Source organism: Culex pipiens, chromosome 2 (assembly GCF_016801865.2).
Source record: "Culex pipiens pallens isolate TS chromosome 2, TS_CPP_V2, whole genome shotgun sequence".
NCBI classification, from domain to species: Eukaryota; Metazoa; Arthropoda; class Insecta; order Diptera; family Culicidae; genus Culex; species Culex pipiens.
This window is the reverse complement of record NC_068938.1, coordinates 11,517,915-11,542,990: the sequence shown is the minus strand read 5'-3', so window position 1 is coordinate 11,542,990 and position 25,076 is coordinate 11,517,915. Positions and strand designations below refer to the sequence as shown.

Genomic DNA, 25,076 nt, shown 5'->3' with positions numbered 1-25,076 from the left:
TTAAGGTTCATTTCTTGCCATTTATAAACACTTTTTGGAGGAAAAGCATAACTGCAATAAAATATGTATGAAACGCTGAATGAAAATTTGATTAACTTTGGTGATCCTGTGAAAAAGGTGTTTTTAAGCCCCATCTTATTATCCCTTATTTATCAACTGGCGATTTATCGGAAACTATTGGTTCGATTTTCTATTTTTAAAATTGAATCTAAATTTGTAACCTTTTGAAATGATTAAGTGGACTCTACACGCAAACATTTTTTGATTCACATTTTTTTACGGAAATTGTTATAACTCTGTATAGAAAACAGTTAGAGTTTCACTTTTTGTATGAGGTCCTGTAGAAATGTTATGCAAAATTAACAAGACCTAAACTGATCTGATTGTTTCAAAAGTTTCTTCGAAAATCAAAAAAAAAACTTGTGAAAATAGCTATTTTAATGACATTGAGAAAAACGCCAGCTTCACAAATTTGAGAAATATTCTAATTATAAATTAACTGTAAAAAAAGTTTTTTCTTTAAAAACTCTTTTATAAATTAAATTGGTAAGGTAAGCAAGTAAGTTTTCCTTTTTGCTGCTAAACTTGTAAACAACACAAACTTTTAATTATCCAAAAACACAGTCAATGTAACCACTTGCGATACAATCAACCTCAGAACAAGTGAATCAATGCCAACGCAGCAGCAAAAAAAAAAGTTTACAAGACGTTCTTCCCTCACCCATTTCCCACCCACTTAAAAAACACGCCGTACATTCCCATTCAACATGCACACAATGAACCGACGCCGCCGCCGGCGTCCCCTCAAAGGCGTCGCTTGTTTTAACTACAAGTTCGGAAATCGACAAACTTTTAATTAAAACCAGCACACGCCTACTGCCGTCTTCTTCGAAAAACTTTTCAACGTGCATTCCTTGGTCGACTCGAAGTGAACACTTTCACTCTCTTGTGAGGAACACTCGCGAGAGTGAGTTCCGATTTGTTATGGTACTCACCAAAGGTGCCCATGAAGGTCGTCGTCGTCGTCGGAGGAAATGTGTGTCACTGTGTCCTCGCTGCGGCGGCATGACCACGGTTAACAGCGATAACAGTGCGAGGACTCACTGGGAGAGAGCGAGTTCCTCGCTGAGCGTGAGTTCCCGGGGATGAGTTCCCGTACGGAGCAGCTGGGTAGGAGGAGTTCCTCACTTCAGTTAGTTGAATGCGGCGCGTGCACGTGGTCGGTCCGGCGTGGTTCGCGCGGAGAGTCTCGAAAACGACTGTTGTGAGTTGAGGAGTTCGCTAAGGATTTGGAAGCACTTTTTTCGGTTTTGGATTTCGAAAACGACTACAACGACTGACCATAATCTGATTACACTCACGTTGCATCCGGGGGTTCCACGTGGTGCCGGTGGTGGTCATCTGTCGGATTCGGTCGGTAGTCTTTTCGCTGGAAGGATCAGCTGCTTGCAAAGCAAAAGGATTACTGGGAGGAGGAAAAAAAAAGGATTAAGGGGAAGTTCGTGTGCGCAACTTCTTGGGTGCGGCGTGCAAAATTTAATTGAATATGTGTGTTGAAGGTGGGGCAGCCACCCCGCAAGCCTCGTATCAGTGCATGAGATCGTGAAGCTTTTCCGTCTGTTTTTTTGTTCCTTGTGGTGCTTTCTTGGGCTAGGGGTGGCATGCCCAAGCCGGAGCTCTCGTCGGAAAGCTCGAAGCTGCTGGTGCGATGAAGTTGAATGTGTTTGCATGGGCGGAATTTGTAATGTGCTTAATGGTTTCACGAGCTTTGGCCGCCGCACCACCTTTGAAGTTCAAGTTTTGGCCCAAAGTGTTGTACTTGACGACGTCAACGATTACGACTACAAGGACAACGCAAGGATACTCCGCGTCGCCGCCGCTACCCCTCCTCCAGGACTGGTGACTAACCGTCCTGCTACTGCTGCTGTACTTTTGCTGCCATCATCACGTTCAGCGTTCGGAAGTGATGGTAGATCCACTCAAGATCTTCTGGGTACTCACAAACAGCACGTATCTAGGTAAGCAGCGAAATGGTCCCTTAAACGGCGATTCACGCGCCGCGCGATTACCGTGGACAATTTCGCAATCGTCCCGGTTTTATTGGTTCACAGCTATTCAAGGAGAAACTTTTGCCGTCAGTAATGGACATCAACATCGCCTCACCCCACCCAAGCTTTCTGGGCAAAGTTGATCCAATTCTCCGCTATCTATAGATTCCGGGAAAACATCGAAAGTTTGTTTGGGACGATCCGGAATTGGACTTTGCTGGAGTGGAAAAGTTGGCTCGTTATGCAGACACACACAAAGTCGATAACGATGTTGGTCGATTTGGGGTGTTGAACAGGCACCACGGGTTTGTTCGAGTGACGTTCAGGCCCTTCCTTTGTTAGCGTGTTGGAATTAGGGCGAGTTTGAAAACATTTCAGTTAAGGCTTATAAAAGTTAAATTATTCAAATTTTCACTACTTCATTAAAAAAATAAAGGGATGAATATCTCAAGCTTCTAAAAATTTTAATTTTAGGGAGCTTGCTTGTGTTATCATTGAACGTGGTTATTAACTTAGTGACAATGGATTTCTGTCACGTTTTATGACATCGAGAAACTGGTGTTGAAAAAAAAAATAGAATAAAAATAAAAATTAAAAAAAAAACAAGCCATATGGCATATAGTCTTAACCTTTGAATGCAAAAAGTGCTTTAAAATGCATTTTACACTAGTTCAGTTGTGTTGCAATCATTAGTTTTCATAAAAAAAAGACTTGACGAAAACAACAAAATATAGGGAAAAAAAAACTTTTTACGATGCTAAACAACGAAAATATTCAAAAATTCAATGACAAAAACTTTAAATAACATTTGTACCAGCCTTACTAAAAAAAATTTGCTTTGACGAAAATTTTCGGCGGAAATTTTCTTACAAGATATATGTACCGCACAGTAAAAAATAATGTAAATTTGGAAGCTGTAATTTTGAAAGGTTGAATATTACTTCTTTTATGATGTAATTGTACCTCAATTTAGACTGAAAAAGTGGCATTACACCAGAAAAGAGGTAAAATTACACATTTCCAGAGATAAAATTTCACCTTTTTTCTTACATTAAAGATGTACCCCTTCCCAGATGTAATATTACCATGATTTTTTTTCTGTGCGATGAGGATTTTTTGTGTGTTTAAAACCGAAGGAAAAGATTGAAAAAAAAAAAAATAAAGCAAGACTCGTATTTTTCTACATTAAAGCTATCGGAAAATTGAAACAAGGTTTTAAAAGGCCAAATCGATATATTTACTTGTTAATTGGAACACAGACCAATTTTTTTTTGTTTTGACAATTTAAAATTTTGAGATTTGCTATTTTTTTTTTAGCAGTTTTTGTGAAAATATCGAAAAAACTGATTTTTTTCATAAAAATGCCCAGGCAACATGGTAAACGATTTTTCCGAAAGTTTTCATGTATGAAAGAGTTGTTTCTAACATGATTATCTATCATTTGAGAACTGAGCACTTTGATTTCCTCGACTTCGTATTTTTTGGGAAACGCTAGTAAATATGTACTCAAAATTGTTCACAAAATACCGATTTTTTTCGAAAATACTCAAATTTTCATAATTTGTAGTATGGGTAAGCATGGATTTCTTCGACTTCGTATTTTTTGGGAAACGCTAGTAAATATGTACTCAAAATTGTTCACAAAATACCGATTTTTTTTCGAAAATACTCAAATTTTCATAATTTTCAATATGGTAAAGCGCATTGATTTCCTCGGCTTCGTATTTTTTGGGACACGCTATAAAATATGCACTCAAAATTGTTCACAAAATATCGTATTTTTGCGAAAATACTCAAATTTTCATAATTTGCAATAATTTGCAAACAAAGCAAAATTTTGTATGCATTTTTTTGAGAGTTTTTTTTTTATAATTAGCAAAATTTTCACAAAATACAGTATTTTTTCAAAAATACTCAAATTTTCAAAATTGGTAAAATAATTAAATAAAAAATAAATTTGCTAATTTTCAACGAAGCGAAATTTTGTTTGTTTTTTTTTTCAATTTATTAAAGCATTATTGTAAAATACTAAAATTTTCTCAAATTACCGTATATTTTTTAAAAATCCTCAAATTTTTTAATTTGCAATATGGGTATCAAACAAATTGGAATTTCTCATGCTTTTCAATTTATTAGAGTTTAATTTTTTGGAAAATACCTAAATTTTCACAAATTACCGTAAAATACGAAATATCCTTAAAGTATGTCATGCTCTAGGGGGGATATGGGATATGCAATATGGGTATCAAACGAATTGAAATTTCGTATGCTTTTTCATTCTCTATTCTAAAAACTTTCACAAATTACCGTATTTTTTAAAAAATACTAAAATTTTCAAAATTTGCAATATGGGTATCAAACGTTGCGAAATTTTGCAAGCTTCATGCCAACATTCAAATTGTGTATGCTTCATGCAGAATTTAGCGTCGTTTGATACCCATATTACGAATTTTCGAAAAAAAATACGGTATTTTGTAAAAATTTCAGCATTTTACACAAAATATACTCATAATCGCGAGAAATTGGAAATTCTCATTAAAATAATAGATTTTTTTTTAGCTAGGGAATTTGAATCAATTTGTATAATTTTATGAATATTATTAACCGTGAAACGGGGTGACTTTGATAGGATTGAGATTTTTTCGCAAAATGATGAGAACAAATAAAATACGTACGGAATGGTATCAAATCATACTGCCCGGGGAAGAGAAAGGTTCAAGGTACTTCTAGAAGAAGTTTTCATTAACTTTTGAAAGGTTTAAAAAGTTAACTAACTATAATTAAGAAAATGTAGATGAAAAGCGATGGGTCTCGTGGCGCAGGGGTAGCGGCTTTGGCTGCCGATCCCGATGATGCTATGAGACGCGGGTTCGATTCCCGCCTTATCCACTGAGCTTCTATCGGATGGTGAAGTAAAACGTCGGTCCCGGTTTCTCCTGTCTCGTCAGAGGCGCTGGAGCAGAAATCCCACGTTAGAGGAAGGCCATGCCCCGGGGGGCGTAGTGCCAATAGTTTCGTTTCGATGAAAAGCATTATTTTCATGTTCTCAAAGTGTCATGATTTTCTCATTAAACATGATTTCAAATCGGAAAACGGAATGCATTTTCAGATTCTTCGGACAATTTTCCACTAGCAAAGGTAAACGAAGTAAGTAAATAATAAAAACCGTGTGTTTTTGAAACATAATTAAATAAAATTTTCAAATTTGAAGGCATTTTCAGTAGAACAAATTTCATACAAAATGTGAAAACTTTTAATTCGTGCTTCGAATTCAGTTTAAACTGCAATATGAAATTATATGTATTTTGTAAAAAAGCTGATGAACTCAGTAAACTATATATTATTTTTTTTTTTGTTGGAAACTATATTACCAACCTTAGCGATGGCACATTTGACGTGAAAATAAAATTTGAACACCTATGACCTGATTTTAACAACAAAAACTATATGTATCAAAGTCACCCCGGTATTGAAAATAAGAATTTTTAACGCAACTATTTTATTTGAACACCATTGAAAAAAACTTTTTTCAAAAATAATGCATGGACCTTGTGTGGCCTACCCTAGTACATGTTTTAAAAATAACAGTCTTGAGATAACCCTTACTAGTTGGAAAACATTCCAAAAATAAATTCAAATCCTATCAATGTCACCCCGGTTTACGGTACACATTTGCAAATCCATATTCCAGATTCCCATGAAATATGGCCACTTTTCCAGTTCTCAAATAAAGCCATTCTTCAGTTTGTTCTTGTTTTAAATCTAAAATTATATTTAAAAAATAAAAATCGGAAATCATGAAAACCACTGCAACAATTTTTGGAACAACTCTAACTTCACATTGAAACATATTTTTTTGTTTCAATCATTAAAATGTCTTTTATAATAATTTATTTTCAACTCCTTAAGCTTGCCTTGCCCTGTCATCATTCAAATTATCCAATTTGCTACCATTTACCTCCTAGCAAGTGTTTACCAAAGGTTGAACCTGTCCAAATAATGACAGTTTCCGTTTCCTCGCCCTATTTGTTCACAATATTTGCCCAAGTCAGTCCGTCCCGTCCGTCCATTATGTTATCGGATGTGACTCGCCAACTTGGCCAACATCCGTCCTCGTGTGCCTTTGTATCAAGATGTCAACCTGGCGTGAAAACGTCCCCACCACTTCCATGGGGGGAGGGGGGGACACATTTCAAGATTCAGGTGAAGTTAACGTCAACTTTGAATTCTCTCTCGAACCTGAAATTGGCTGGGAGGCATTTTGGGAGAGCAGGGTTGCTAGTCGTCATTGTTGGCAGAATCAACCTTTTATCTAGAAATGTCGAAAAGTTGGCAACACTGCTTTCGTAGTTCAATTTTCATAGCATATAAATACGTTTTTGCATGAATATGAGTAGGAAGCCGGCGACAACGACGCCGGTCCTAACATCAGGCTATTCAGGTGAACATGATAAATTGATGCTGCTGGGAAACGGGAGACGCCCAGGTCGAACCAATTTTGGACCAGTTCTCAGGCCTAGCAGCTTCAGTCAGGGGGAAATATTTGAACACATATCTTGTCGTCGTCAGGACATCAGACATCCGTTTGGGGTAGGAAGAAGCAAAAATATATGCCGTAGCTGATAAGCGCACTACCGGAAAGTGTCTTAACTGACATCAATCACCGTTTAATGAGTTTTGTCTGGTGATGACATGGTCTGTGTATGATGGGGGGAAATGGGGAACATTCCCGGTACTGATTATGACACGGAAATGCAATCGATATCGACTGGGACGGATATTCGGAAGCGCTTGTCTTCGTCAGATTGAGGTTGATTGATTTTATCATACATAACATACTTTCTATTGGTGAGGTTTGACGTAACTGGTGTTCAGACTTTATCGTCATGAATTATATCAACCTCTGAGATCGCAATGCTGCAGCAAAACTTTTCAGTTTAAATAACATTCATTTGAACAACTTTCCCCCAAGTCAATTGCATCAAAAAGTGCATCCACTCGAAAACAGCAAATAAAAAATCAACCAAGTTCGCGCTCCCTCCATCAAACTCCGCGAAAGTACTATTTTTTAAACAGATTGAACAACTTTCCCTCCAGCGATTGAAGGTCCCAGTCGCTCGATTCAGCACGATTTTTCCACGAAAGACTCTAGTCATTACAACTAGACTTCAGCGGCTGATTGCAAGCTTTGCATTTAACCGTTTTTCGCTGGAAATTTTCTTCCAAAGTCATTTTCTCGGGAGAAAAAAAAACTACCAAAGAGAGTGAGGGAGCGGAAAACTTTTCCGAAACTAACCATCATCGTCGTCGTCCCGGGGATGGAAAACTTTTCCACTCAACTGGACGCCCTGAACTGAGCACACAAGTTAGTGGTTACGACAAGATACATGATTGCACTCTACTAGCAGTCTCTCACTTGTTGGAAATTGTTTTCCGGGAAGCTGACCGCAAATCTTCATTAGGGTGATGCCTTTGGCTTCCCCAGCACAAAGACCTTGACGCAAAATTTTACCCCAACAAAAAAAAAATCCTCGACAAAAAAACAAACACAAACAGCACCATGTAACGTGTGTGACAACGCCCCAAAAAAAAAAGAAAGAGTGTCTGTTCAGAGCAACCAAATTCGCACCGTCAGCAAAGTGACGAATTGTCGGTTGTTGGCGCCGTAATTCAGTTTTCGAACGGGTTTTTGGGCTGGCAGCAGAAGTCAATTCATGTCCGAGCGTTGAAGCTTTTTTTGCGGGAATGGATGGATGGACGTGGACACCAGAACGATGCTGGACCATTTGGAGAAGGGGGACAAAAAGGGCTGAGTCAGTGGAATTCTGGAACGCTTGGAAGGGAAGGATTGAAGGCGTTGAAGTCCTTTGGAAAGCTTTGTTTGAATATTCTGGAAAATTGTTGGACTGGATTTGAGGCTTTCGTTTGCTTTCAGAGAGGTGGAAAACAAATTGTAGTCTCTTTACATAAAATTTTTACACATCAAGACTATTTGTTCTCAATTATTTCAGATTTGAGGGCAATATTATCAGAGGTGTTGCATATATCAACACTTCAAAAACAACGCACGTCCAATTGTTATTTAAAAATTCATCTACGATTTTTTTACATTGATCCACCCATGAAATTCAAAGCAGAAACCCTTCCAAATTTCTATTGTAAATACTTTAAGACAAATTAACGTTGCTGTCCCTTCCCTCTTAACCAGGCCTGCCCAACGTCCGGCCCGCGGGCCGGATCCGGCCCGAGAAGCCATTTCATCCGGCCCGCGACGGCTTTTCAATATAGTTCTATGACCGGCCCTAAAGGCTGTTAATGAAATATAAAATAAATAAATTGATTGTCTGAATTAACAATTTTTAAACAATTATACAAACATTCTTCATGTTTGAATTTAGTTCATATTATTTCTATACTGATATTTTTAAACTGAAAAATGGTGCAAGAAAACAAAATTATCCATTTTGTAAAATTGAGAAATTTATGAAAAAAAAACTTTTATTGTTGTCTAGTAATGTACACAATGAAACTAAATATAAAATTCATTCAATTTTAACTGTGTAAACTTCACGTAGAAGTTTTTTTTTCTATTTAAAACTATTTTTTAGATAAATAACTAAGCAAACCCCAATATATTTTTCCAGAAGAACTTTTCTGTGATAAAGTTTTTTTTTAAATGGCTTAAATATGCAAATTATTCGTACTGATTGCTGCACATATTTTAAAAATATTAAAAAATGACTCAAAATGAGCAAAGAAATTAGGGAGCAAATATATATTTGTCCATAAAATTTGAATTTCGTGGAATAACGAATTGAAACTGATTTAAAATATATTTTTTAAACTTCTATATTTTCTGTGTTTTTGATCATTTTAAAATATTCTTAAAGTCAAGATATACTTTTTACTTTTTTCAACCGTTATCAAATATTAGATCCGGCCCGCCACTGCTTCAGAAAAATCAGATATAGCCCGCAGGGCCAAAAGGTTGGGCACCCCTGCTCTTAACCCTGTCAGTCTAAAACAATTCAAATTCTAAGCATTAATTCCAAAATTTATGTTTGCGAAATCCTAAAGCTTTAAATTTAAATTTGATGATATTTTGCATTGCAACACCAGCACAAGCACAAGTCGAAATTTGATCATTTAAAAAACAGTTGACACATCTTCAAACTTGAACCTTCTATTTTCTAAGTCAAATGATTAAATGTCTTTTCTGTAATCATCTTTCAATTACCGCCGTTGAAAAAAATTGTGGCTTCCTCAATTTTTTTTTCGCGAAAATTTATTAAGTCATGTTTCGTAATTTATCTAAAAAATTGAGTAAAAATGGATCATCGTAATAAATGCATATTAAGCATTCATACGAATAATGGCCGCTAGTACGATTTCACCACATAAATTTACATGAAATTACTTCGAAAAAAGATGATCAAGCATTTTTAAATTTACAGAAGTTTATTCACATCCCTTTTCAAGTATTTTTTTATATTTGTTGCTGAAAAAAAAACTAAAATTCTCTACGAAATCAGCCGGTTTAGTGGATTGTTATATTTTGTAATTTTTCAATTGGTTCAAACAATTTGGGAAGGTTTTTTTTTGTTCTGACGAAAAGTTGTAGATATTATTGAGGACTATTCAGAAAATAAATTGAAACACTGATGAAAAAGTTTACCCATTTTAAAATAAAAAATAATAAAGAAAACAATTTCTTAAATTCCATTGATTAACAGTCTTTCTAAATTATATATTTTTGGGAACAAAATCAGCAACTTTTGACTAATAGAAAAATAAGAACAATAATTTTGTTACCGAGTAATCATTAAAAAAATGTTTCTGAAAAAAATACTCGAAAACTTTTTTGACATTGGTTTTAAATGGAAAATCCAATTTTAATCAAATAGTACTTTAAAGATTTTTTGATATAATTTTCAAAATTTAGAAAATTTAGAAAAATTGCAAAATTAAAAAGTTGCCTTAATTTTGAATGAAAATTTTATTTTCAAAACAGAGCCTATGATTGTCCATTACCACAGATATTTTAGAAAATTTTAGAAAATTTCTTACAAAATTGCTTGAGAGAAATTGAAGATTGGACTTCTGATTGCTGAAATGCTGAAAATTAAACAAGAAAATTGAAGTTGACGAAGTATCATCTAAAATGTGTTTTTTTAGTACTGCAAACCGAGGTGAAGCTGATAGGATATCAATTTAATTTTGGAACATTTTACAATTGATGAGGTTTTTCAAGATTATTATTTTTGGAACATGTAGGGCGCACAAAAATCATGCGTTTTTTTTTTATAAATTTTTTTTTAGTTAGTTAAAATTATTCTTATGTTAAAAACTCTTGATTTGAATTCTGGGGTGACTTTAAAATTCTATGTTTACGTCAAATGTACCAACACTAAAGCTGATAATATAAATTTGAAGAAAAAAATATCAATTTTTATATTAAGTCAACTAAGTTTATATGCTTTTTAACAAATACATATGAATTCTAGGTATTTTTTTTTTCAAATTCAACATTTTGCCTAAAGTCGTTAAAACGAGTTTTGTATTTGAAATTATCGATTCATATTGCATTTTAAACTGAATTCGAAGCACGAATACAAGTTTTCACATTTTATATGAAATTTGTTTAAAATGCCTATAAAATTGAAGATTTTGTTTAATTATGTTTCAAGAGCACATAATATTTAATATTTACAAACTTATTTTATGTTATATGCATTCCGTTTTTCGATTTAAAATCATGTTCATAGAGAAAATCTAGACACTTTGAGAGGAGTAAACTAATGCTATTCATCAACATTTTCTCAATTATAGTTGACTAACTGTTAAAACTTTTCAAAATTTTATGAAAAGTTCTTCTTGAGGTACTTTGAACACTTCTCTACCACGGCCAGTATGTTTCCATACCATTCCGTATGTGATTAATTTGTTCTTTTTATTTTGCGGAAAAAACTACCAACATCTCAAAAATTAATGGCGCATATATTCAATGTTAAAATTAACTTAATCATTTGTATAATATTCTAATTTAATATAAAAATATATTTTCATAATTTTGGAATCAATTCTAACATTTCAAAAAGGTCAAATATTCAAAATAAGGCCCTTTTGAAATGTTAGAATCGATTCCGAAATTTCGTAAATATTTTTGTCGGAAAGATCAGATAACATCACAAAGGTTTCATTTTTCAACATTGAAAATATGACCATTCTATTCTCAGATAATGATAAGGATGTAACAAAATGGGTCAATTTTGCAGGCATTGAGCTTGATTGGTTGCGAAAGAATCTAGCGCTTAGACTCCAAAGTTTAAATTCATTTTGCCCATTATTTTTATTATTTTTTAAAAAACTTTTTAAGTCAACAGTTTTTGTTCCATGTGCTCCACACCTTTTCTGAAAAGTACGTTTCATTCACTTTCGAGAATGTTACAGAATTTATAACACCACCTCGGAAAACTTCAACTTTTTCTTCATTCTTTTCTCTGAATATAATCTTTTTCTGGTTTTGACGAAGAATTGCGCATAAAAAAAGCTGAAAACTACCAGTTTCTGATGTAAAATATCGCATGTTTTTTTTAATTTAATGAAAAATTATGTAATAATACAAATTTTTTACGCTTTTTCTATGTAATATAAATGCTACACATTTTTTCAAATAACCGTGTGCCAGATGTTGTTGTTTTTCTTTATAAAATGGCAGTCTACATAATCTGTTTACAGATAAACAGGGATTTTCAAAAGGTTTTCTTAAAAAATAATAAACTATTGCTTGGAATTACAATTTATTTGCCTCCCTCAGTTTGTCCAAAGACGAGATAAATTCATTTTTTTGTTTATAATATATTACCAGATAAAATGGAGCAATTTCTGAAAGTTCATTTTGAAGAATTATTAGCAACCACACAATATTTTCAGTCCAAAGCTTCTCTCCCTTAGAATCATAAATCGAAAAGCACTTAACTAAATCCCCCTTTTCACGACTGTTTAAATCAATTCCACACCGCTACTGCTGCTGCCTACTGCCACCAAGTTATGCAAATGAGCTTTTCCTCTCGCCGAAAATAACTGCTTACCAATTAACCCTAACCTCAACCGATTTGCGTTAATGTACATTGTGAGCGCAACAGCAAAAAAAAAAAAAAAAAGAAGTGGGAAAATTTCCATTATTCACACTGTGTGGAAAACCCTTTTTCGGTTTTCCAAGCCCACACACTTGGTTTAATGTACTTTTTTTCCTCCTCGTTTTTTCTCACTTCTGTGCCGGATGAGGTGCCAGGTTGCGAATTTCATTGCTGCTCGGCTCATAAATTTACATAATCTACTAAATATTTATTCCTTTACTTGCAAGCGTGCCGTGGTTTTCGGACCGAATGTGGTTGGAAACCAGGGTTTGAGTTTGTTTATTTTCTCGGGTTTTTTTTAAACATTTTTTTTGTGAGATTTTTAATTCAAATTTATTTTCATAACACAAAAAATTATACAGTGGATAAGATTCAAGATAAAGTTTACTCAGTTTTAAGAAGTCTTCAAAGCAATTTTATGTTTCAGGCATAAACAAGGAAAACAAATATTTTAATGGGTATGAGAAAGGTGTAACAACCCTACTAAATGATCAGAATCACACTTTTTTTTCCTTCTCGATCCAAAAAGTTAGGAAAACACGTGGTTGAGGTGGGGTGGGAGGCAGGTTAAGCGTAAATAAACTTCCGTAAATGATTACTCCCCAAATGCTGGCGAACGCGCGATAAGAACCTCGGCTCTTTCTCCCGCTTCGGGAAGCTTTTGGGCAAATATGATGCGGAAGGACCTGCACCAGGAACCTGAACACCACACATATGAATTTCAAGCTTTTTTTTTTGTGGGAGGACGAGGCAAATGTGGAACAAGCTGGAAAAGCACCAAGTAATGGACCACAAATAGCGGGGATCTATCTTCCCCAAATTGCAACCGAATAAATTCTGGCACTGGGAAAACTTATTCCATGCGGTTGCAGTGATTAAAATTGAATCAACTGACCAGACACCACCAGCAGCAGCAGCGGTCTGGGTTTGGACCAATTTGTGAAATGAATGTTTCTGAGGGGGGAAAATAAGGATAAACCACGTCCCGGCGACCAGGACGACGACGTCGCAGACGACGTGACTTATTACGAAAAATGTAAAAAAAAATGTCCAAAAAATGAAAGCTAAATATTGCGAAAAAATTCCGCAGTTCGATGACGAAGCGAAAAATGAGGTCCGTGGCGATAATTTACTGGCTGCAGGCTGCAAGATGGTAATGGAAGGAAATGAAAAATTTGAGCTTGGACGTGATATTTTTAATTAAAAAATGGAAGATGGATTTTTTGGGGATTCGTTTTGTTCTGAAGGCAAGTGATAAGGACAACGTTTTTCTTCTTTGCTACAGGAATGATTTGAAATTTGATGGATTGGGAAAAAAACGACAGCAAGAAAAATGGAGCAATAACATTCTAGTGTAACAATTTTATATAATTTTGAACTCTTCATCAAACAATTTAAAAGTATTTTTGAAGCAATGCAAATTTAGTTTCTATTTCATTTAGTTTTTTTTAAAGGGAAAATTCTACTTTTATCAGCAGTGACAAAAATTTTAACGCTTCACTAACTAATCTTTTTTTATATAAGTACTTAAAAACGCTATAAAAAATAAAGTTTTCTTGGGAATGGGTTTGGAGGACTGCATTTCAAATGATGCATTAAAACTTTTTGATTTGTTTTTTTTTTTCAGTTTACGTGGGACTTGTCATTTTTTTCACTTTTTGAGTCAAAAATTCTGTTTGAAAATATAGCTACACATTAAAAGTATAAAAATACACCATCTTCACGAAATTTCAACCGGTGACCATTACTAAATTTGGCCAGAATTGACCGATAAACCTTGATTTTTATTATTGTTTATAAATCTGCCGATTTTCAGTAAAATTTGTTAATTTTGGCAGATGGATTACCAATTTCTAAAATTAATGTTTTAAGATTTTTCTACTGTTTTATAATTTGAATAATTCATAATATTTCATTTAATCTAGCAAAAAAAAAATCACACCACCTACAATAGAATCAAATGTTTTAAAAACTTTGAAAAATGAGGGTTAATTGGTAACACTGAGTAAAAAAAACTTTAAAAGTCCGTATCTTAACAACGAGCAGTGTGGAAAATTGTAAAAAAAATTAAGACTTTCGAAAATATTTGAGGTATTTTGAAATTTTTAAAAGTCGCAGAAAATTGAACATTTTTCAAAAAAAAATATTTTAAAAGGCCTTTTACTTTGTCGATAAAATAAATGATTTAATCATCATCGATTATAAATTTTATGATGCATCAAGACATTGTTTTTATGTTTTTCAAAAGGCTGGTGCAAATATTTTTAAAAGTTTTTGTCACCCCTTTCAAAATTTGCCCAAAATATCAGGGGGCAAAAAACAGAATTTTCAAAAAACTTCAAAATTTAAATGGAATTTTAAACGAATTTTCATGCACTGAGAACTATTTTTTTGCTTGATTATTTATATTTAGGAATTTTTGAAAAAAAAAATCGATGTACAGTAGAGTACTGAAGTTTTTTTCGCAAAAAATGTTTTTGTCAAATCTTAAATTTTTTAAAAATTTATGAAGGTAAAACAACTGAATTAGTGTTAAATGCATTAAATTTTTTTTTTAATTTAAATTTATAGACTTTGGCGTGTTATTTAAATTTTTGTATACATATATTTTTTCAAATTGTGCCCCTTCCCCTGACCTGAGCCGAGGGACAAAAACTTTGAATTTTTTTTGCATCAGCCTATCTATGAGATCGATATTTTTCAGAAAATAATGCTTTTTTCGAAATTTCATAACATCAGTTAAAAGTTGAAGATGCGTCTTTTGTTTTGCCTGAATTTAAAAAAAAAATACAAATTTTGGGAGTTTTATTTCAAATAACATAAAGTTGAACCGAAATATTAGGGTTTTTCATGTACATTAGGGTGATTAGAGAAATGGGATATTCTGGAAAACCCTTGGTGACTTGTATGTAAAGCTAATATTTGGAGTTTTTTTGAAAAGTTCCAATAAACCAAATTTTCAAATTTAGCTTTTTGGGTGTTTTATTATACCCCTGACTCAAAGCGGTTTCAAAAACACCCAAAAAGCAAAAACTAGAAATTTGGTTTATTGGACCTTTTCAAAAAAAAAAAAAACTCCAGATATGGCAATTGTTGGAAAAATGAAAGAATGCAGAACTTTGAATTTTCCTCGGAAGGAGAAAATTATGTCAAGAGTGAGGTTCTCTTGTGAAATTTCACACCTCAGAACGTTGTCGAAGAGTACAAAGCGATTTGTGGTGATCCTGAATAGTTACTTGCGATTGCGAAAAGTCGCTTTTGCTTGAAGAGATTTTTTTTATCAACTATTACGTTCTACAGCAAGGGTGCCCAACCTTTTGGCCCTGCGGGATAGATTTGATTTTTCTGAAGCAATGTAATGTTTTATAATAGTTGAAAAAGTAAACATTTTTTTCTCATGTAATTATTTCAATTCGGTCCTTTTTAGTGAACAAATTAATAATCTTGTGTTGCAAATATGTTTCATATGTTTTGATTTAAAGAAATTGATTCAAATATAACTTTCAAAAATGTTTTTATTTCATTTATTTTTACTTTGATTTCATTAAAATTTATTGTAATTGTCTTCGTCGATTTCAATTTAAAACCGTGATATCATTGACTATTTTTATAAAACATTTAAATTTAATTGGTCGTTTCATGTTTCTTAAAATTTAATTTACTCAACACAAAATATATTAAACAATACATTTAAAAAAAATAAGCATTCTGAAATTAATTGCAGCAAAAAAATATATTTGAAAAAAAAATCATTTAAAAAAATTTAAAGCACAAAAATATTGATTGAATAGTTTTCAATTCATTATTCTTCGAATTTCAAAATTAATAAAAAATATGTTGTTTGCTGGTAATCAATTTCTTGACCAATTTTGGGATATTTTCAATGCTAAAAATATAATCCTTATGATCAATTTGCTTTTTTAACCTTTTTCAAACAAAACTTTTTCATTGAAAAGTTGCTTTAAAAAAAAAAGTTTGCTTACTCACTCATTTATTTCAACAATAAATTTTCCTTAAAGTTGCTTAAAAAACCTCTATTTAAAGAAAATATTGTAAACTGAATTTAATTGAATTAATTGAAATTAATTGTCTCTCTGTACATTTTAAGAAAACAATCCATGTTTATTTCATATATTTCACATTTTTACAAATGTTTTTTTTTGCGCCATTTTTCAGTTTACTAATGATATAAATGATAAGAATTAGATTCAAACAATCAACGGAATCGCAAAAAAAAAAATGTTTTAAGTTCGTTGCAAAACTCGATTTTTTCAGCACTCGTGTTAAAAAAATCTTGTAGCTTAAACTACTATTTTTACAGAGAAATTTTTATGTCAGTTATTCATAAGTTCTCAACAGCGCTAACATTATTTTTGCCATATTTTTCAACGCAAACTTTTTCCCAGCTCACGAAACAACTTTGTTTTAAAACAATTGCAAAATAATCAGACGCACTGCGAACAATTCACCACCAACTGGCTTGCTTTCCCAGCTTCTCTGGCTCGCCGGGCACATCCTGCCCGGGGGCAAAAAAAACGGAACTTTTCCATGGCCTCCAGCAGACTTTTCATTCGATCCATTTTCCGGGATGTGCGTGCGTGCAAACCTTCCCGGAGGGGGTTTCGCAAGCGAGCGCAAAATGATTACCATTCAGTTGCAGCCAGTCAGCCAACAGGGATGGCTTCAGCAGCGCAATATTGTTGTTTGCAAAACTGCAAGACCAACCTTGGAACCTCATTCTCGTCATCCTGGGTCGAGGCAGAAGGAAGATGCCCCTCGAGCTAAGCTGAACCAGCATCCAGCTGTGAGTTCTGGGAGAGGTCAGGAAATAAAGCACATTCCTTCACGGAGGAAGCCCTTTTCTGTTTGGGTGAGTTCTCTTGGAAATTGTAATTTTTTTTTTCAGCTTGAAAGTTGGTTCAAACTAAAACAAGAAACCGATTTTACAGAGAATCTCCCCAACCAGTAAGTCAAGTCAAGCTCAAGCTCGAAGGAAATGTGGAGTGATAATGGTGGCGTTTTTCCACTCGATGCACTTTCCCAGAAGCCGGCAGCAGCAATCGTCCAAGATGGAAGCCATTTCGCTTAAATGCCTGCCCGTTTTGCCCGCAAATTGCACCATGTTGTGCGGTGTTCTGTTCCATTCTCTGGTTGCCTTCCCACCAGAGAGGCAAGTTGCTGTAAATAGTGTGCAACCAAGGGGAAACCACACACAAACATAGCACACGAGGAGTGATTGAGGAAAGCCATTCTCTCTTCCCGGGGCCAATTAAAGTGAGCTTTAAAGCTTCTCGGGAAAATCAAGCAGCTCTCCGGTTTATCGCTCGATGGGATCGTTTATTGAAGAGCCAAATCCACTTTCGCCGGGCGGGGGTGAACGGACGAGCTTCGGCGAAGCAAACACAATAAATTTTGAAGCAAAGCAAGCTTTCTTTTTTTGCACGCAAGATTTGCTTCGCAAACAGTCGAGAACGATGCGAGTTTTGGGAAAAGCAACGGCTGATCTTCTGTTTAGCCGGGAAAATTGATTTTCCCGGGAAAATGAAGTGCCACTCGTTTGGTTCAGTGGTTCAGCACGGGGCTTTACTTCAAAAGCCACCATCTAAAAGTATCTGTATTTTTAACCCTCTAACGCCCAGAGCTGTTTGCTTATCGTAAAAATAGTAAATGGCTTAATTTTGGTACAATAATGCAGGAAATACTTTACTTTGACCCACAAACATCGAATTATGGCAAAAAAGTAGAATTTGAAGTGGTGCACCAGAGCACCATCAGGAAGATGAGCAACTTTTTTTTAAACCACAAAATCTCGTTTTCTTCATATCTATTGGTTCATTTGTTTGAAAACGCTTCGAAATGTGTTAAAAACTACTTATTCTTTGCTGTAAGACCATATTTCTGAAGTTTTAACTACAAATTCTAAAATCTCTGCATTTTCAGGTTTCTTTGATTGGCTCATTCAAAACCCACAAACAACCATTTTCATGAAAAATGAGGAAAATAATAATAAAACTATCGATCTAATAACAATGTTTTGTTTTGTTTATGAATAGTCAAAACGTTTATAAACTTTTGTTTTGATAAAAATAAGCTTTTTCTGTAATTTTGAAAAAAGTGCTCCTGAATATTTAGTTGCTCATATGCCTAGGTGGTGCTCTGGTGCACCAAATGAAAAAGGTTGAAAAACACTTAAAACCGGTCCAAACTCACAATGTTATTCACAGGGGTTCTTGTCCAAGGTTCAAATGATAGCAAAACATTTTTTGTTTCATAAAATTTTGTGTTTGGTAATTTCTACGGGCTTTCGAAAACAGTTCTTATTTATTTCCCTAAAATTGGCCAATTTTTGTTTACATTTCACACTGTAACTTTCCTTGTGCTTAACCAAATTTGATGAAATTTGGGGAGATGTTAGTATACATTCTACATGAACACCTGCAACTTAAAGCACCATGAAAAGTTGTGTCAGTTCCGAGATATTTGAGTTCAAAGTTTTGGTGCTCTGGAGTAACCATGGGCGGGAGAGGGTTAAAGGGTCACTTCCTAGCATGTTGGTATGTTCTACAAAGTTGTTCCCCAGTTCAAAACCTATCTCCTACTATAAGAATCAAGTCATTTCATCGATTTATAAAAAAAATCCTAATACAATGTAAAAAAAGATAGTTTCCCATGGAAAATAAATCAAAATCCCATATAAATTTCAAATTAAAACTGGAGCTTACCAAATGGGCTCAAATTTTCAGGAGTGCTTCTGGGGACATAAAAGAACGAAATTCCGGTTGATGCAAGACAAAATAACAACTTTTGTCTTTTTCATAGAAACGTGAACCACGCTACTCACCATGCTATAACCATGTCTGTCCAAGTGGAGTGGAGTGACAAGATTGGTACTTTCCATTTCATTGGAAGTCTGTACTTGTCGATTGAATATCGTTTAAATTGGATAGTTTCACAATGTTGGAAGTGTTTTTTTTTAAATTGCTTTTCGGAGCTGCATGACTTTTTTTTTCGTTGGTTCATTGTTTTTACGCAAAACAAGACAAAAATGTTTTGTACTTTTTTCTCTCGTTTCAAGTTTGTTTAAAGTTACTGTCTGCACACATTGTTGATTACTCTGAAACTTTTTTGAACAGAGAGAAAAAGATGCAAGAGGAAGTTTTTGAAGATTTTGCTCGATTTGTTCTATAGGTCGTATCGAGGTGCTCCGATTAGGGTGAAATTTTTAGCATTTGTTTGTTTACAAATGAGAAGAACTCATGCCAAATATAACCCCTACGACAAAGAAAATTGGGGTAAAACTGACTAAAAGTTTGAGGATCAATAAACATAACAAATCTTAAATTTCCTCGCATTTCCGTATAACTTATATTTTTTATAAATTCATTTGAAAAATTGTAATTAAAGCAAGTTTGTGATCATTCCCAAAATATTTTGTGCATAGGGGGAATATACCCTTTCTAATCAAACACCTATCTTCGTCATATGAAGAGTTTGATGCTCGATTAAAGCTCCAAAAATACTATTTAGGATATAAACTTAACAGCAACGGCACCGCCTTCAGTAAGCACGCAAATTTATGCCATTTACTGGCCAAAAAGATCAAATTTAATGCACTTTTGATTATAATTTGTATTTTGCGAGACCATTTCTCATCATTTTGGTGGCACACACATCCACACGCAAGATGAGAGGTTAACTGCTTAACGAAAGTCGCTTTCAATATCTTTTCACTTGCGCTAATGATATAGGATTGCTTCCAACTACCGGCAACATGTTCTTTTGCACATTCTTTAGTCACTCACTTGAAAAATAATCCCGAAACATGTAAATAATTAGCAAGCACCATCCAAAAAACAAACGCACTAAGTCTTTTGACGTTTCAATTTTGACTACCCATTCCAATCGAAGGCTGCAGAAAGCCGAGCGAGAAGAGAAGGCAAATAAAGAACAAAGCTGGTGCAGAAAAAAAAACATCAATTTTGGCAGCACTAAAAAGACCCAAAAGAGCGCTGGAAGAAAAAAAAAGAACTAAGCAGCAAATAGAAAAATGGGCGTGGCTCAATGTACTCGACTGATTAGAATGCATTTGGGATTTTTTTTTAAATGCTTGTAAAAGAAAAAGCATACCTTTTAATAAAAGTGAAAATAAACAGAAATGTTAACAAAAAGTTGCTCTACTCGTTGGTGTACTTGATTTTAGTAAATTTCAAGGAACACTCCAGATTATCCAGCATGATTCAAAAACGACCGCTTATTAGGCTTAAAATGGGTATATTTCCCCAAGTAATGATATGAAAAATTTATTTGCCAAAATCAGGGCTAGTTAAAATTGCAAAAAAATCCATTGATTACTAGTGCATCTTTGATTAAATTATTTAAAAATTCTAGCTTTGATACCGCTCATGTTCGCATAAATACTAGTATAAAAACTTTATTGAGTTCATGATGCAGTATGGTTCTGAAAATAAGTTGAACAGACTAAATTTGAAGCCTAACTATCAAAATATTGAAGCAAAAAGTATCACAAAATGCGTAATCTAATCTAAGGAACTCTCCAGGATCGCTTCGAAAGATTGGGTGCATTAGGGTCTGATTAGATTAGATTAGATACGGTTATTTTAAAAGTATAAATACTAAGAAAATCACAAAGTAACTTTTTTTTTGAAAATACTCACATTTTTTTAATTTGAAAAATGGGTATCAAACGCTTCAAAATTTTGCATTCATTTTCATTGTTTTAGAGTTTTTTGAATGATATACTCAAATTTTCACAAAATACTATATTTTCTCGAAAGTACTCAAATTTTTAAAATTCGCAGTATGAGTATCAAACGATTCCAAATATTGCATGTATTTTAACTGTTTTGGAGTTTTTGGAATGAAATACTAAAATTTTCAAAAAAAAATCCGTATTTTCTCGAACAAACTCATTTTTTTATAATTCGCCATATGGGTATCAAAAGATTCGAAATATCTGTATGTTTTTAACAATTTAAGAGTTTTTTGAATGAAATATTAAAATTTTCACAAAATACCGTATTTTCTCGAAAATACCCAAATTTTTAAAATCCGCAATATGGGTATCAAACGATTCGAAATTTGGCATTCATTTCCACTGTTTAGAATTTGTTGAATGAAATACTTAAATTTTCACAAAATACCGTATGTTTTTGAAAGTACTAAAATTTTCATGATTTGCATATGGGTATGAAACGAAGCGAAATTTGACCTGCTTTTCCATTCAAAAACTCTAAAACTTTTAAAATAAATGCAAAATTTCTACTCTTTTGATAGCCATATTGTGAATCATAAAAGTTCTAGTATTTTCAAGAAAAAACGGTATTTTATGAAATTTCAAAATTTCATTTAAAAATCTCTAAACCTCTAAATACAGTTAAATGATCGAATCGTTGCGAATTATACAAATTTGATTACTTTCAAAAAATACGGGATTTTGTGAAAATTTTAGTATCACATTCAAAAAATTCTAAAACAGTGAAAATGCATGCAAATTATCGAATCGTTTGATAACCAATTGTGAGTCACATAAATTTGAGTATTTTCGAGACAATACGGTTTTTTTGTGAAAATTTAAGTATAATGTTTAAAAAACTCTTAGGCCGTTGCAAATATTTTTTAAAGTTTATGTCGCCCCCCTTTAAAATTGGTCTGAAAAATCAGGGGGGAAAAAATATTTTTTCAAAAAAATATCAAAATTTAAATGGAAAAAGAACTTAGAACAATCTAAAATGCCTTTTTCTGCATTGATAATCATATTTAACATGTTTAGACCTGTTTAAAAATATTTTGAACCTTTATGAAATTACAATGTACAGCACCGCAAAAAATTGTTTCCTCGCAAATATAAAACTTTCGTCAGTACTTGAAAAATTTGGAAGTTAATGATTGCAAAACAGCTGGACAGGTGTATTATGCATTTTAAAACACTTTTTTCATTCAAATATTTACACCGTGGCCTGTTATTTCAATTTTTAACTTTTTTATTTTTTTTAACCCCCCCCCCCCCCCGCCATCACAACTTTGATCAGAGTCGAGTGACATATTTCCAAAAAATATATGCAACGGCCTTAAATAGTTTAAAAAACATGCAAAATTTCGAAACTCTTAATACCCATATTGCGAAATATAAAAATTTGAGTATTTTCGAGAAAATATGGAATTTAAGAAACTTTCAGTAAAACAGTGTTATCGTCCCGACGATAACGATAGAACTAGTACTAGATAGAACTAGAAGGTTTCCAATGTATAATTTTTTGAAAAAGGATTGAATTTTGAAAAATATCGATAATGCAGTCAAACAATTCCATGAAAAAAATGTGGAGGCCAAATTAAATTTGCAATCGAAAAGTACCAAATTTTTGAATAAGTGCACCGTTTTGAAGATAATAACTTTTAGGTAACTTTTTCATTTTTTTTAAACTCCATGAAAAACTCATTTTCATCGATTCCTATTCTTTGTGAGGTGTGTCTCAGAAATTAATCGTTCAATTTTCAAAATACCAGAGAGAAAATTGTCTCAGTTTAGAAGTGGATTTTTCAAATAAATTATATTTAAAAACTTCACATAAATGTGTTTTTTTTTTAAATAATTTTCAATTCAATTAAGAAAATTCTTAACATTTTGAAAATAACCATTTTTTGAGTCATAATTCAGAAACAGACAAGGGAACAATTGATCACAATTTTTGAACCCATTTTTGAAAATTTTCGTTTTTGTGTTTGTTTCAGATGATGAAAAATCTATATTTTGAACCAAAAAAATGCCAAAATTGATTTGGCAGTGTTTCCAATTTTTCGAAAAAAATCATATTTTTAAAAACCGCCAAAAAATGATGTCTTAACTGTATTGCAGATGTCATTTGAATTTGCAATTGAATAGTCTTTGTCTCTGTCTCTGTGTAAAAAGCCGATTTAAAAAAAGTGTAAAATTTACAACTTTGCAGAAGACACCAAATCGATTAGAAAATCTTATCTCAAGATTCAGATTATTGAATATTTTAATAGCCTTTTTGTATCGATGGTTGCTAAAAATGTATGGAGACTTATATGGACCAACTTATGATGCAAAATGACTTCTTTGGTCATAGAAAAAATACAGGCAATGTTTAAAACCAAAAACGACGACGCAAAACTCTGACACAAACCAACAACAACTAACAAGCCAACGGCGGCCAGATGGACCAACTGTGGTCTTAGCCTGTCTTTTGACAACCACAAAAAAAAAAACCAAAAATATCAAAAAAAAAATTTTTTTTTCATATACTTCTACATTGCTGAGAGAGTTTCTTAAGTTTGTAAAAAAAAACTGCCCTGCCATCGCTTCTGAAATTGCACAGGTCGATTCCACCACCAGTTCATAATCGCAAATTCCCAAACCGTCCAAACCCGTAGGGCCCCGGCGCCATAATCCAATCTTAAATCCGTATTAGTCTGGCCGGACCCGGTCTCTCAAGTGTGGGCGAGGTGGGCAAGCTTTCAGACCCGATTTACACCGGCGGCCACCACCCAGCAGTGGAACAGGTAATAGCTTTACGTCCCTCGTTTGCACTTTACACGAGCCTCTCGAGCGTTGCTTCAACTTCTGGGTGGGGGGGGCTCAGTAAGCTCAATTCCGGGGTAAAATTTACGATAAGCCCATTAAGGATTGGCCTTTTGCCTTCCTCTCCACAAAAAAGCGCACACGGAGGAAAATGGGGGAAAATTGAATGTTTGCCGATTTTGGCCCCAAATCGAGTGTGTGGTCAAAAGCAAAGTTGACTGCGTGCCAGCGAGACCTGCGTATCGATGATGCCAAACAAAAATTAGTCCCAGCTTGGGCAGTTGTATTTAATCGACGCCAATTTATGAGCGGCTCCGTATTGCGACAGCCAATTTAATATTGGCAAGCTTGGCACCGGAAGTCAGCGTAAAAAAAGCAGCACACAACATATTATACTTTACTTTTGCTGTTCCAGATTTACCTTGGGAAAATATGTTTGCGAACTTGGTTATTTATTGGTTTTCCCCCTCTTTGGAACTGCACCTCTCCAGGGTGAGGGAATTCGATGGAATTGCTTCTTTGTGCTGAGCCAGTAACAAATTGATATCAAATATCTAAGAGTGGAATGATTTGTTTGGAATCTGAGCAATCCATTGAATTAATAATTGAACAAATCAAATATTGAAACACTGAACTGCACAGAAAGATGTACATTGGAACTTGATTTGAAAAGATTTCTTTCTATTTTCAGTCCTTCTGTTCTTCTGTTCTTCTGTTCTCTGATATTGATACTTATAACTTATAATGCTTAAAAAACAGCTTCAATTCTTAAAGATTAGCTTCAACATTTCAAAATAATTAACAATTTCTTTTCATTCTCTCTTCCAACAGTTACCAAGTTTATCCGTATTGGCATCGCCGACAAGAATGACAACCCACCGTACTTCGACAAGGCCCTGTACGAGGCGGAGGTCGACGAGAACGAGGACATCCAGCACACCGTACTCACCGTCACCGCCAAGGATCACGATGAGTGTAAGTATGCAACCCTGAAAAGTGACCTCTGCGCCGGATCTTGTTTCGTCGTTTTCGTTGCACCAGGCAGTAAATTCCCGCAGGAATTTGTGTGTGTGAATGTGAATAAAGTGTTTTTCGAAAGCATTCCGAGAAAGGACCCGATGACAAGCGGCGAAAAACCGTTGTGAAATGTGAATTTTATGATGTTTTCGTTTTGGAGGGCAAACATTCAAACAACGAGGACTTTTCTGCGGGGGTACATTCCGGGGACTTGGTCCTTTTTGCCCACGGGGGAGGTCGTTGAGTACATTTACATGCACAGTTTGAAATTTAAAAATGTTGTATAAAGACAATTCTATCAAATAGGTTAAA

At 34.0% G+C, this 25,076-nt stretch overlaps 1 protein-coding gene across 1 annotated transcript in view; it reads left to right on the top strand.

The window, feature by feature from the left end:
* The first annotated feature begins 1,242 nt into the window (after positions 1-1,242).
* Positions 1,243-25,076, top strand: part of LOC120424992 (neural-cadherin) — a 106,265-nt gene continuing 82,431 nt past the window's right edge. Inside the window, exons 1-2 of the mRNA XM_039589361.2 lie at positions 1,243-2,018; positions 24,579-24,722. Coding sequence (XP_039445295.1) covers positions 1,967-2,018; positions 24,579-24,722 — 196 coding nt within the window. The 5' untranslated portion in view covers positions 1,243-1,966. The remainder of the gene's footprint in view (positions 2,019-24,578; positions 24,723-25,076) is intronic.